We start from the raw sequence: 14,250 nt of genomic DNA, 5'->3' as shown, positions 1-14,250 counted from the left end.
GGTGATGTATGGGTGTAAGTCAGGGGTGATGTATGGGTGTCAGTCAGGGGTGATATAGAGGTGTCAGTCGGGGTTATATATGGGCATCAGTCAGGAGTGATGTATGGGTGTCAGTCGGGGGTGATGTATGGGTGTCAGTCGGGGGTGATGTATGGGTGTCTGTCGCCGGGATGTATTGGTGTAAGTCGGGGGTGATGTATGGGTGTCAGTCAGTGGATGATGTATCGGTGTCAGTTGGGGGTGATGTATGGGTGTCAGTCGGGGGTGATATATAGGTGTCAGGGATGATGTATGGGTGTCAGTCAGGGGTGATGTATGGCTATCAGTCAGGGGTGTTGCCAGGGTGTGAGTGAAGGGTGATGTATGGGTGTCAGTTGGGGGTGATATATGGGTGTCAATCAGGGATGATGTATGGGTGTCAGTCGAGGTTGATATATGGGTGTCGGTTGAGGGTAACGTATGGGTGTCACTAAGGTCTGATGTATGGGTGTCAGTCGGAGTGATATATTGGTGTCAGTCGGGAGGGATGCATGGTAGTCAGTTGGAGGTAATGTATAGGTGTAAGTCAGGGATAATATATGGGTTGGATGATGTATCGGTGTCAGTCGGGGGTGATGTATGGGTGAGATATGGCTGTCAGTCGGGAGTGATATATAGGTGTCAGTCGAGGGTGATATATAGGTGTCAGTCAGGGTGATGTATGGGCATCAGTCGGGGGTGATATATGGGTGTCAGTCGGGGTGATGAACGGGTGTCAGTTGGGAGTGATGTATGAGTGTCAGTCGGAGGTGATGTAAGGGTGTCAGTTGGGACAGATGAATGGGTGTCAGTTGGGGGTGATATATGGGTGTCAGTCGGGGGTGATATATGGGTGTCAGTCGGGGGAGATGTATGGGTGTCAGTCGGGGGAGATGTATGGGTGTCAGTCGGGGTGATGTATGGGTGTCAGTCGGGGTGATGTATGGGTGTCAGTTGGGGTGATGTATGGGTGTCAGTCGTGGTGATGTATGGGTGTCACTCGGGAGTGATGAATGGGTGTCAGTCGGGGGAATGTATGGGTGTCAGTTGGTTTTGATGTATGAATGTCAGTCGGGGGTGATATGTGGGTGTAAGTTGGGGCGATGAAAGGGTGTCAGTCGAGGGTGATGTATGGGTGTCAGTCGGGGTGATGTATGGGTGTAAGTCAGGGAGTGTCAGTCGGGAGGGATGTATGGTAGTCAGTCGGAGGTAATGTATTGGTGTAAGTCGGGGGTGATGTATGGGTGTCAGTCAGGGGTGATATAGAGATGTCAGTCGGGGTTATATATGGGCATCAGTCAGGAGTGATGTATGGGTGTCAGTCGGGGTTATATATGGGCATCAGTCAGGAGTGATGTATGGGTGTCAGTCGGGGGTGATGTATGGGTGTCAGTCGGGGGTGATGTATGGGTGTCTGTCGCCGGGATGTATGGGTGTCAGTCAGGGGTAAGGTATGGCTTCAGTCAGGAGTGATGTATGGGTGTCAGTCGGGGGTGATATATGGGTGTCAGTCGGGGGTGATGTATGGACGTCAGTCAGGAGTGATGTATGGGTGTCAGTCGGAGTGATATATGGGTGTCAGTCGGGGGTGATGTATGGACGTCAGTCAGGAGTGATGTATGGGTGTCAGTAAGGGGTGATGTATGGGTGTCAGTAAGGGGTGATGTATGAGTGTCAGTCAGGGGGGGATATATGGGTGTTAATAAGGAGTGATGTATGGGTCTAAGTTGGGGTGATGTAAGGGTGTCAGTTGGGGGTGATATATGGGTGTAAGTTGGGGCGATGTAAGGGTGTCAGTGGAAGGTAATATAGAGGTGTCAGTTGGGGTTATATATGGGCATCAGTCAGGAGTGATGTATGGGTGTCAGTCGGGGTTATATATGGGCATCAGTCAGGAGTGATGTATGGGTGTCAGTCGGGGGTGATGTATGGGTGTCAGTCGGGGGTGATGTATGGGTGTCTGTCGCCGGGATGTATGGGTGTCAGTCAGGGGTGAGGTATGGCTTCAGTCAGGAGTGATGTATGGGTGTCAGTCGGGGGTGATATATGGGTGTCAGTCGGGGGTGATGTATGGACGTCAGTCAGGAGTGATGTATGGGTGTCAGTAAGGGGTGATGTATGGGTGTCAGTAAGGGGTGATGTATGAGTGTCAGTCAGGGGGGGATATATGGGTGTTAATAAGGAGTGATGTATGGGTCTAAGTTGGGGTGATGTAAGGGTGTCAGTTGGGGGTGATATATGGGTGTAAGTTGGGGCGATGTAAGGGTGTCAGTGGAAGGTAATATAGAGGTGTCAGTTGGGGTTATATATGGGCATCAGTCAGGAGTGATGTATGGGTGTCAGTCGGGGTTATATATGGGCATCAGTCAGGAGTGATGTATGGGTGTCAGTCGGGGGTGATGTATGGGTGTCAGTCGGGGGTGATGTATGGGTGTCTGTCGCCGGGATGTATGGGTGTCAGTCAGGGGTGAGGTATGGCTTCAGTCAGGAGTGATGTATGGGTGTCAGTCGGGGGTGATATATGGGTGTCAGTCGGGGGTGATGTATGGACGTCAGTCAGGAGTGATGTATGGGTGTCAGTCGGAGTGATATATGGGTGTCAGTCGGGGGTGATGTATGGACGTCAGTCAGGAGTGATGTATGGGTGTCAGTAAGGGGTGATGTATGGGTGTCAGTAAGGGGTGATGTATGAGTGTCAGTCAGGGGGGGATATATGGGTGTTAATAAGGAGTGATGTATGGGTCTAAGTTGGGGTGATGTAAGGGTGTCAGTTGGGGGTGATATATGGGTGTAAGTTGGGGCGATGTAAGGGTGTCAGTGGAAGGTGATGTATTGGTGTCAGTCGGGGGTGATATATGGGTGTCAGTCGGGGTGATGTATGGGTGTCTGTCGGCGGGATGTATGGTGTCAGTCGAGGGTGATCTATGGGTATTAGTGGGAGTGATGTATGGACGTCAGTCAGGGGTGATGTATGAGTGTCAGTCGGGTGTGAATTATGGGTGTCAGTCAGGAGTGATGTATGGGTGTCAGTTGGAGGTGATATATGGGTGTCAGTCAGGAGTGAAGTATGGGTGTCAGTTGGAGGTGATGTCTGGGTGTCAGTCGGGGGTGTTGTATGGGTGTCAGGGGTTTTGTATGGGTGTTGGGGGTGTTGTTGGGGATGATATATGGGTGTCAGTTGGGGGTGATGTATGGGTGTCAGCTGGGTGAGATATATGGGTGTTAGTTGGGGTCATATATGGGTGTCAGTAGGAGTGATATATGGGTGTCAGTCGGAGTAATATATGGGTGTCAGCTGGGTGAGATATATGGGTGTTAGTTGGGGTCATATATGGGTGTCAGTCGGAGTGATATATGGGTGTCAGTCGGAGTGATATATGGGTGTCAGTCGGAGTGATATATGGGTGTCAGTAGGAGTGATATATGGGTGTCAGTCGGAGTGATATATGGGTGTCAGTTGGAGTGATATATGGGTGTGAGTTGGAGTGCTATATGGGTGTCAGTTGGAGTGATATATGGGTGTCAGTTGGAGTGATATATATGGGTGTTAGTTGGGGTCATATATGGGTGTCAGTCGGAGTGATATATGGGTGTCAGTCGGAGTGATATATGGGTGTCAGTCGGAGTGATATATGGGTGTCAGTCGGAGTGATATATGGGTGTCAGTCGGAGTGATATATGGGTGTCAGTCGGAGTGATATATGGGTGTCAGTTGGAGTGCTATATGGGTGTCAGTTGGAGTGATATATGGGTGTCAGTTGGAGTGATATATATGGGTGTTAGTTGGGGTCATATATGGGTGTCAGTCGGAGTGATATATGGGTGTCAGTCGGAGTGATATATGGGTGTCAATTGGAGTGATATATGGGTGTCAGTCGGAGTGATATATGGGTGTCAGTCGGAGTGATATATGGGTGTCAGTCGGAGTGATATATGGGTGTCAGTTGGAGTGATATATGGGTGTCAGTCGGAGTGATATATGGGTGTCAGTTGGAGTGATATATGGGTGTCAGTTGAAGTGATATATATGGGTGTTAGTTGGGGTCATATATGGGTGTCAGTCGGAGTGATATATGGGTGTCAGTCGGAGTGATATATGGGTGTCAGTCGGAGTGATATATGGGTGTCAGTCGGAGTGATATATGGGTGTCAGTCGGAGTGATATATGGGTGTCAGTCGGAGTGATATATGGGTGTCAGTTGGAGTGATATATGGGTGTCAGTCGGAGTGATATATGGGTGTCAGTCGGAGTGATATATGGGTGTCAGTCGGAGTGATATATGGGTGTCAGTCGGAGTGATATATGGGTGTCAGTCGGAGTGATATATGGGTGTCAGTCGGAGTGATATATGGGTGTCAGTCGGAGTGATATATGGGTGTCAGTTGGAGTGATATATGGGTGTCAGTTGGAGTGATATATGGGTGTCAGTTGGGGTAATGAATGCGCGTCAGTCAGATATATTGGTGACTTTTCACTATGTCTCTAATGTATATGAGAAGTGTCGGGGTCTTCAGCTGCTGACCTATTAGGCTATGGCGGAGGTTGGGGAGGGTGACTTACCTCGGACGTATTCCGGCTGGTACAGAGGACTCGCTTCTCCGCTCTGCGGCTTTACCCCTGGGAAACACAAAACCTAAATGTGAACAGGACTCAATACTAATGTGGCTTTTATAATGTACACATGACTGCACTGCTACACATTCAGTAGCGTTGTCCACGTATAGACCGAGTACGTGTGGGGACCGCCATAAGGTTATAGTTATAGTGGGGTCTGGTGTAGGGGTCAGTATAGGATCAGTAAGGTTATAGTTATAGTGTGGTCCGGTGTAGGGATCAGTATAGGATCAGTAAGGTTATAGTTATAGTGGGGTCTGGTGTAGGGATCAGTACAGGATCAGTAAGGTTATAGTTATAGTGGGGTCTGATGTAGGGATCAGTACAGGAGCAGTAAGGTTATAGTTACAGTGGGGTCTGGTGTAGGGATCAGTATAGGATCAGTAAGGTTATAGTTATAGTGGGGTCTGGTGTAGGGATCAGTACAGGAGCAGTAAGGTTATAGTTATAGTGGGGTCCGTTGTAGGGATCAGTATAGGATCAGTAAGGTTATAGTTATAGTGGGATCTAGTGTAGGGATCAGTACAGGATCAGTAAGGTTATAGTTATAGTGGGGTCCGTTGTAGGGATCAGTATAGGATCAGTAAGGTTATAGTTATAGTGGGGTCTGGTGTAGGGATCAGTACAGGATCAGTAAGGTTATAGTTACAGTGGGGTCTGGTGTAGGGATCAGTACAGGATCAGTAAGGTTATAGTTATAGTGGGGTCTGGTGTAGGGATCAGTACAGGATCAGTAAGGTTATAGTTATAGTGGGGTCAGGTGTAGGGATCAGTATAGGGTCAGTAAGGTTATAGTTATAGTGGGGTCCGTTGTAGGGATCAGTATAGGATCAGTAAGGTTATAGTTATAGTGGGGTCTGGTGTAGGGATCAGTACAGGATCAGTAAGGTTATAGTTACAGTGGGGTCTGGTGTAGGGATCAGTACAGGATCAGTAAGGTTATAGTTATAGTGGGGTCTGGTGTAGTGATCAGTACAGGATCAGTAAGGTTATAGTTATAGTGGGGTCAGGTGTAGGGATCAGTATAGGGTCAGTAAGGTTATAGTTATAGTGGGATCTGGTGTAGGGATCAGTACAGGAGCAGTAAATTTATAGTTATAGTGGGGTCTGGTGTAGGGATCAGTACAGGATCAGTAAGGTTATAGTTATAGTGGGGTCTGGTGTAGGGATCAGTATAGGATCAGTAAGGTTATAGTTATAGTGGGGTCCGGTGTAGGGATCAGTACAGGATCAGTAAGGTTATAGTTATAGTGGGGTCTAGTGTAGGGATCAGTACAGGAGCAGTAAGGTTATAGTTATAGTGGGGTCTGGTGTAGGGATCAGTACAGGATCAGTAAGGTTATAGTTATAGTGGGGTCTAGTGTAGGGATCAGTACAGGATCAGTAACGTTATAGTTATAGTGGGGTCTGGTGGAGGGATCAGTACAGGATCAGTAAGGTTATAGTTATAGTGGGGTCTGGTGTAGAGATCAGTACAGGATCAGTAAGGTTATAGTTATAGTGGGGTCTAGTGTAGGGAGCAGTACAGGATCAGTAAGGTTATAGTTATAGTGGGGTCTGATGTAGGGATCAGTACATGATCAGTAAGGTTATAGTTGTAGTGGGGTCTGGTGTAGGGATCAGTACAGGATCAGTAAGGTTATAGTTATAGTGGGGTCTGGTGGAGGGATCAGTACAGGATCAGTAAGGTTATAGTTATAGTGGGGTCTGGTGTAGAGATCAGTACAGGATCAGTAAGGTTATAGTTATAGTGGGGTCTGGTGTAGAGATCAGTATATGATCAATAAGGTTATAGTTATAGTGGGGTCTGGTGTAGGGATCAGTATAGGATCAGTAAGGTTATAGTTATAGTGGGGTCTGGTGTAGGGATCAGTACAGGATCAGTAAGGTTATAGTTATAGTGGGGTCTGGTGTAGAGATCAGTACAGGATCAGTAAGGTTATAGTTATAATGGGGTCTGGTGTAGGGATCAGTACAGGATCAGTAAGGTTATAGTTATAGTGGGGTCTGGTGTAGAGATCAGTACAGGATCAGTAAGGTTATAGTTATAGTGGGGTCTGGTGTAGGGATCAGTACAGGATCAGTAAGGTTATAGTTATAGTGGGGTCTGGTGTAGGGATCAGTACAGGATCAGTAAGGTTATAGTTATAGTGGGGTCTGGTGTAGAGATCAGTACAGGATCAGTAAGGTTATAGTTATAGTGGGGTCTGGTGTAGGGATCAGTACAGGATCAGTAAGGTTATAGTTATAGTGGGGTCTGGTGTAGGGATCAGTACAGGATCAGTAAGGTTATATTTATAGTGGGGTCTGGTGTAGAGATCAGTAAGGTTATAGTTATAGTGGGGTCTGGTGTAGGGATCAGTACAGGATCAGTAAGGTTATAGTTATAGTGGGGTCTGGTGTAGGGATCAGTAAGGTTATAGTTATTGTGGGGTCTGGTGTAGTGATCAGTACAGGAGCAGTAAGGTTATAGTTACAGTGGGGTCTGGTGTAGGGATCAGTATAGGATCAGTAAGGTTATAGTTATAGTTGGGTCTGGTGTAGGGATCAGTACAGGATCAGTAATGTTATAGTTATAGTGGGGTCTGGTGTAGGGATCAGTACAGGATCGGTAAGGTTATAGTTATAGTGGGGTCTGGTGTAGGGATCAGTACAGGATCAGTAAGGTTATAGTTATAGTGGGGTCTGGTGTAGGGATCAGTACAGGATCAGTAAGGTTATAGTTATAGTGGGGTCTGGTGTAGAGATCAGTACAGGATCAGTGAGGTTATAGTTATAGTGGGGTCTGGTGTAGAGATCAGTATATGATCAGTAAGGTTATAGTTATAGTGGGGTCTGGTGTAGGGATCAGTATAGGATCAGTAAGGTTATAGTTATAGTGGGGTCTGGTGTAGGGATCAGTACAGGATCAGTAAGGTTATAGTTATAGTGGGGTCTGGTGTAGAGATCAGTACAGGATCAGTAAGGTTATAGTTATAATGGGGTCTGGTGTAGGGATCAGTACAGGATCAGTAAGGTTAAAGTTATAGTGGGGTCTGGTGTAGAGATCAGTACAGGATCAGTAAGGTTATAGTTATAGTGGGGTCTGGTGTAGGGATCAGTACAGGATCAGTAAGGTTATTGTTATAGTGGGGTCTGGTGTAGGGATCAGTACAGGATCAGTAAGGTTATAGTTATAATGGGGTCTAGTGTAGGGATCAGTACAGGATCAGTAAGGTTATAGTTATAGTGGGGTCTGGTGTAGGGATCAGTACAGGATCAGTAAGGTTATAGTTATAGTGGGGTCTGGTGTAGAGATCAGTACAGGATCAGTAAGGTTATAGTTATAGTGGGGTCTGGTGTAGGGATCAGTACAGGATCAGTAAGGTTATAGTTATAGTGGGGTCTGGTGTAGGGATCAGGATCAGTAAGGTTACAGTTATAGTGGGGTCTGGTGTAGGAATCAGTACAGGATCAGTAAGGTTATAGTTATAGTGGGGTCTAGTGTAGGGATCAGTACAGGATCAGTAAGGTTATAGTAATAGTGGGGTCTGGTGTAGGGATCAGTACAGGATCAGTAAGGTTATAGTTATAATGGGGTCTGGTTTAGGGATCAGTACAGGATCAGTAAGATTATATTTATAGTGGGGTCTGGTGTAGAGATCAGTACAGGATCAGTAAGTTATAGTGGGGTCTGGTGTAGGGATCAGTACAGGATCAGTAATGTTATAGTTATAGTGGGGTCTGGTGTAGGGATCAGTACAGGATCAGTAAGGTTATAGTAATAGTGGGGTCTGGTGTAGGGATCAGTACAGGATCAGTAAGTTATAGTGGGGTCTGGTGTAGGGATCAGTACAGGATCAGTAATGTTATAGTTATAGTGGGGTCTGGTGTAGGGATCAGTACAGGATCAGTAATGTTATAGTTATTGTGGGGTCTGGTGTAGGGATCAGTACAGGATCAGTAAGGTTATAGTTATAGTGGGGTCTAGTGTAGGGATCAGTACAGGATCAGTAAGGTTATAGTTATAGTGGGGTCTGGTGTAGGGATCAGTACAGGATCAGTAAGGTTATAGTTACAGTGGGGTCTGGTGGAGGGATCAGTACAGGATCAGTAAGGTTATAGTTATAGTGGGGTCTGGTGTAGGGATCAGTACAGGATCAGTAAGGTTATAGTTATAGTCGGGTCTGGTGTAGGGATCAGTACAGGATCAGTGAGGTTATAGTTATAGTCGGGTCTGGTGTAGGGATCAGTACAGGATCAGTAAGGTTATAGTTATAATGGGGTCTAGTGTAGGGATCAGTACAGGATCAGTAAGGTTATAGTTATAGTGGGGTCTGGTGTAGGGATCAGTATAGGGTCAGTAAGGTTATAGTTATAGTGGGGTCTGGTGTAGGGATCAGTACAGGATCAGTAAGGTTATAGTTATAGTGGGGTCTGGTGGAGGGATCAGTACAGGATCAGTAAGGTTATAGTTATAGTGGGGTCTAGTGTAGGGATCAGTACAGGATCAGTAAGGTTATAGTTATAGTGGGGTCTGGTGTAGTGATCAGTACAGGATCAGTAAGGTTATAGTTACAGTGGGGTCTGGTGGAGGGATCAGTACAGGATCAGTAAGGTTATAGTTATAGTGGGGTCTGGTGTAGGGATCAGTACAGGATCAGTAAGGTTATAGTTATAGTCGGGTCTGGTGTAGAGATCAGTACAGGATCAGTGAGGTTATAGTTATAATGGGGTCTAGTGTAGGGATCAGTACAGGATCAGTAAGGTTATAGTGGGGTCTGGTGGAGGGATCAGTACAGGATCAGTAAGGTTATAGTTATAGTGGGGTCTGGTGTAGGGATCAGTACAGGATCAGTGAGGTTATAGTGGGGTCTGGTGTAGGGATCAGTACAGGATCAGTAAGGTTATAGTTATAGTGGGGTCTAGTGTAGGGATCAGTACAGGATCAGCAAGGTTATAGTTGTAATGGGGTCTGGTGTAGGGATCAGTACAGGATCAGTAAGGTTATAGTTATAGTGGGGTCTGGTGTAGGGATCAGTATAGGATCAGTAAGGTTATAGTTATAGTGGGGTCTGGTGTAGGGATCAGTATAGGATCAGTAAGGTTATAGTTATAGTGGGGTCTGGTGTAGGGATCAGTACAGGATCAGTAAGGTTATAGTTATAGTGGGGTCTAGTGTAGGGATCAGTACAGGATCAGTAAGGTTATAGTTATAGTGGGGTCTGGTGTAGGGATCAGTATAGGATCAGTAAGGTTATAGTTATAGTGGGGTCTGGTGTAGGGATCAGTACAGGATCAGTAAGGTTATAGTTATAGTGGGGTCTGGTGTAGAGATCAGTACAGGATCAGTAAGGTTATTGTTATGGTGGGGTCTGGTGTAGGGATCAGTATAGGATCAGTAAGGTTATAGTTATAGTGGGGTCTGGTGTAGAGATCAGTATATGATCAGTAAGGTTATAGTTATAGTGGGGTCTGGTGTAGGGATCAGTACAGGGTCAGTAAGGTTATATTTATAGTGGGGTCTGGTGTAGGGATCAGTACAGGATCATTAAGGTTATAGTTATAGTGAGGTCTGGTGTAGGGATCAGTATAGGATCAGTAAGGTTATAGTTATAGTGGGGTCTGGTGTAGGGATCAGTACAGGATCAGTAAGGTTATAGTTATAGTGGGGTCTGGTGTAGGGATCAGTACAGGATCAGTAAGGTTATAGTTATAGTGGGATCTAGTGTAGGGATCAGTACAGGATCAGTAAGGTTATAGTTATAGTGGGGTCTGGTGTAGGGATCAGTAAGGTTATAGTTATAGTGGGGTCTGGTGTAGGGATCAATACAGGATCAGTAAGGTTATAGTTATAGTGGGGTCTGGTGTAGGGATCAGTAAGGTTATTGTTATAGTGGGGTCTGGTGTAGGGATCAGGATCAGTAAGGTTATAGTTATAGTGGGGTCTGGTGTAGGGATCAGTAAGGTTATAGTTATAGTGGGGTCTGGTGTAGGGATCAGTAAGGTTATAGTTATAGTGGGGTCTGGTGTAGAGATCAGTTAAGGATCAGTAAGGTTATAGTTATAGTGGGGTCTGGTGGAGGGATCAATACAGGATCAGTAAGGTTATAGTTATAGTGGGGTCTGGTGTAGGGATCAGTACAGGATCAGTAAGGTTATAGTTATAGTGGGGTCTAGTGTAGGGATCAGTACAGGATCAGTAAGGTTATAGTTATAGTGGGGTCTGGTGTAGGGATCAGTATAGGATCAGTAAGGTTATAGTTATAGTGGGGTCCGGTGTAGGGATCAGTACAGGATCAGTAAGGTTATAGTTATAGTGGGGTCTGGTGTAGAGATCAGTACAGGATCAGAAAGGTTATAGTTATAGTGGGGTCTGGTGTAGGGATCAGTATAGGGTCAGTAAGGTTATAGTTGTAGTGGGGTCTGGTGTAGGGATCAGTACAGGATCAGTAAGGTTATAGTTATAGTGGGGTCTGGTGGAGGGATCAGTACAGGATCAGTACATTTATCTTGTTATCATCATTTATTCTCCCGCTCGGTGTCTGGTGGAACAACAGATCCCAGCAGCCCCTCTCTCCATCCCTCCTGCGGTCTCGTGGGCTCCTTCTCTCCCCCATCCTGATCTGTCATTAAGGTGCGAGGTGTAACCTCCATGATACATTCCTGATCACTGTGTCAGCCATGAGGGGCAGGGGGGGGGGTGACCCAACATAATCATTCACTGATATAGGGATCAAAAAACATCCGGAGCAATCCCCCAGCATAGTGACCCCAGTCCAAGCACAGTCACCCTAATAGTGACCCCAAAAAATCAACCAGTACAGAGACCCCACATAAGAAGAACCCCATCAACTATTACGCTAAACCCCAACAATCATCCCGCACAGTGCCCCCTATGGTCCAATCTCAGGGGGAAGACATATGGTAGAGGGTACTCACCTCCCTGTAGACTGCACCCGACCAAACACAAGAACAGGATCACCCCAAACATGGTGCACTGGATACAGCAGCAGAACCGAGACAGTACAGGGAGCGAACAGCATTATATATATACAGACCCCTGGGCCGGCCCCCCGAGACATCCCCTCTACACTCCACAACTACTCCTCCCACCCAAAATCACCCCCACCAATACAGAACAGACCACTAAACCAATCCTGAGCGGACACCTAGATTAATCCTGAGCGGACCCCTACACCAATCCTGAGCGGACCCCTACACCAATCCTGAGCGGACCCCTACACCAATCCTGAGCGGACCCCTACACCAATCCTGAGCGGACCCCTACACCAATACTGAGCGGACCCCTACACCAATACTGAGCGGACCCCTACACCAATACTGAGCGGACCCCTACACCAATACTGAGCGGACCCCTACACCAATCCTGAGCGGACCCCTACACCAATCCTGAGCGGACCCCTACACCAATCCTGAGCGGACCCCTACACCAATCCTGAGCGGACCCCTTCACCAATCCTGAGCGGACCCCTACACCAATCCTGAGCGGACCCCTACACCAATCCTGAGCGGACCCCTACACCAATCCTGAGCGGACCCCTACACCAATCCTGAGCGGACCCCTACACCAATCCTGAGCGGACCCCTACACCAATCCTGAGCGGACCCCTACACCAATCCTGAGCGGACCCCCTACATCAATCCTGAGCAGACCCCTACACCAATACTGAGCGGACCCCTACACCAATCCTGAGCGGACCCCTACACCAATACAGAACAGAACTACTCCTCCCACCCAAAATCACCCCCACCAATACAGAACAGACCACTAAACCAATCCTGAGCGGACACCTAGATTAATCCTGAGCGGACCCCTACACCAATCCTGAGCGGACCCCTACACCAATCCTGAGCGGACCCCTACACCAATCCTGAGCGGACCCCTACACCAATCCTGAGCGGACCCCTACACTAATACTGAGCGGACCCCTACACCAATACTGAGCGGACCCCTACACCAATACTGAGCGGACCCCTACACCAATCCTGAGCGGACCCCTACACCAATCCTGAGCGGACCCCTACACCAATCCTGAGCGGACCCCTACACCAATACAGAACAGAACTACTCCTCCCACCCAAAATCACCCCCACCAATACAGAACAGACCACTAAACCAATCCTGAGCGGACACCTAGATTAATCCTGAGCGGACCCCTACACCAATCCTGAGCGGACCCCTACACCAATCCTGAGCGGACCCCTACACCAATCCTGAGCGGACCCCTACACCAATCCTGAGCGGACCCCTACACCAATACTGAGCAGACCCCTACACCAATACTGAGCGGACCCCTACACCAATACTGAGCGGACCCCTACACCAATCCTGAGCGGACCCCTACACCAATCCTGAGCGGACCCCTACACCAATCCTGAGCGGACCCCTTCACCAATCCTGAGCGGACCCCTACACCAATCCTGAGCGGACCCCTACACCAATCCTGAGCGGACCCCTACACCAATCCTGAGCGGACCCCTACACCAATCCTGAGCGGACCCCTACACCAATCCTGAGCGGACCCCTACATCAATACTGAGCGGACCCCTACACCAATACTGAGCAGACCCCTACACCAATCCTGAGCGGACCCCTACACCAATCCTGAGCGGACCCCTACACCAATACAGAACAGACCCCTACACCAATCCTGAGCGGACCCCTACACCAATCCTGAGCGGACCCCTACACCAATCCTGAGCGGACCCCTACACCAATACTGAGCCGACCCCTACACCAATACTGAGCCGACCCCTACACCAATCCTGAGCGGACCCCTACACCAATCCTGAGCGGACCCCTACACCAAAACTGAGCGGACCCCTACACCAATCCTGAGCGGACCCCTACACCAATCCTGAGCGGACCCCTACACCAATCCTGAGCGGACCCCTACACCAATACTGAGCGGACCCCTACACCAATCCTGAGCGGACCCCTACACCAATCCTGAGCGGACCCCTACACAAATACTGAGCGGACCCCTACACCAATCCTGAGCGGACCCCTACACAAATACTGAGCGGACCCCTACACCAATCCTGAGCGGACCCCTACACCAATCCTGAGCGGACCCCTACACCAATCCTGAGCGGACCCCTACACCAATCCTGAGCGGACCCCTACACCAATCCTGAGCGGACCCCTACACCAATCCTGAGCGGACCCCTACACCAATCCTGAGCGGACCCCTACACCAATCCTGAGCGGACCCCTACACCAATCCTGAGCGGACCCCTACACCAATCCTGAGCGGACCCCTACACCAATCCTGAGGGGACCCCTACACCAATCCTGAGCTGACCCCTTACGCAATACTAAGCGGACCCCTGCAGAGGACCCCTACACCAATACTGAGCGGACTCTACACCAATCCTGAGCGGACCCCTACACCAATACTGAGCGGACCCCTACACCAATACTGAGCCGACCCCTACACCAATACTGAGCCGACCCCTACACCAATACTGAGCGGACCCCTACACCAATACTGAGCGGACCCCTACACCAATACTGAGCCGACCCCTACACCAATACTGAGCCGACCCCTACACCAATACTGAGCGGACCCCTACACCAATACTGAGCGGACCCCTACACCAATACTGAGCCG

At 48.4% G+C, this 14,250-nt stretch overlaps 1 protein-coding gene across 1 annotated transcript in view; it reads right to left on the bottom strand.

Moving 5' to 3' along the window:
* The window catches only part of LOC130342244 (fibroin heavy chain-like), an 84,190-nt gene extending 72,578 nt beyond the window's left edge, over positions 1-11,612 (bottom strand). Inside the window, exons 1-2 of the mRNA XM_056554270.1 lie at positions 11,555-11,612; positions 4,580-4,636 (exon numbers count right to left, since the gene is read on the bottom strand). Of these exons, the coding sequence (XP_056410245.1) occupies positions 4,580-4,636; positions 11,555-11,606 (109 nt within the window). The 5' untranslated portion in view covers positions 11,607-11,612. The remainder of the gene's footprint in view (positions 1-4,579; positions 4,637-11,554) is intronic.
* Between the last annotated feature and the right edge of the window lie 2,638 nt (positions 11,613-14,250).

Source organism: Hyla sarda, unplaced genomic scaffold, assembly GCF_029499605.1.
Source record: "Hyla sarda isolate aHylSar1 unplaced genomic scaffold, aHylSar1.hap1 scaffold_645, whole genome shotgun sequence".
NCBI classification, from domain to species: domain Eukaryota; kingdom Metazoa; phylum Chordata; class Amphibia; order Anura; family Hylidae; genus Hyla; species Hyla sarda.
Note: the sequence above shows the minus strand (reverse complement) of the source record. Positions and strands in the feature narration are given on the sequence as shown.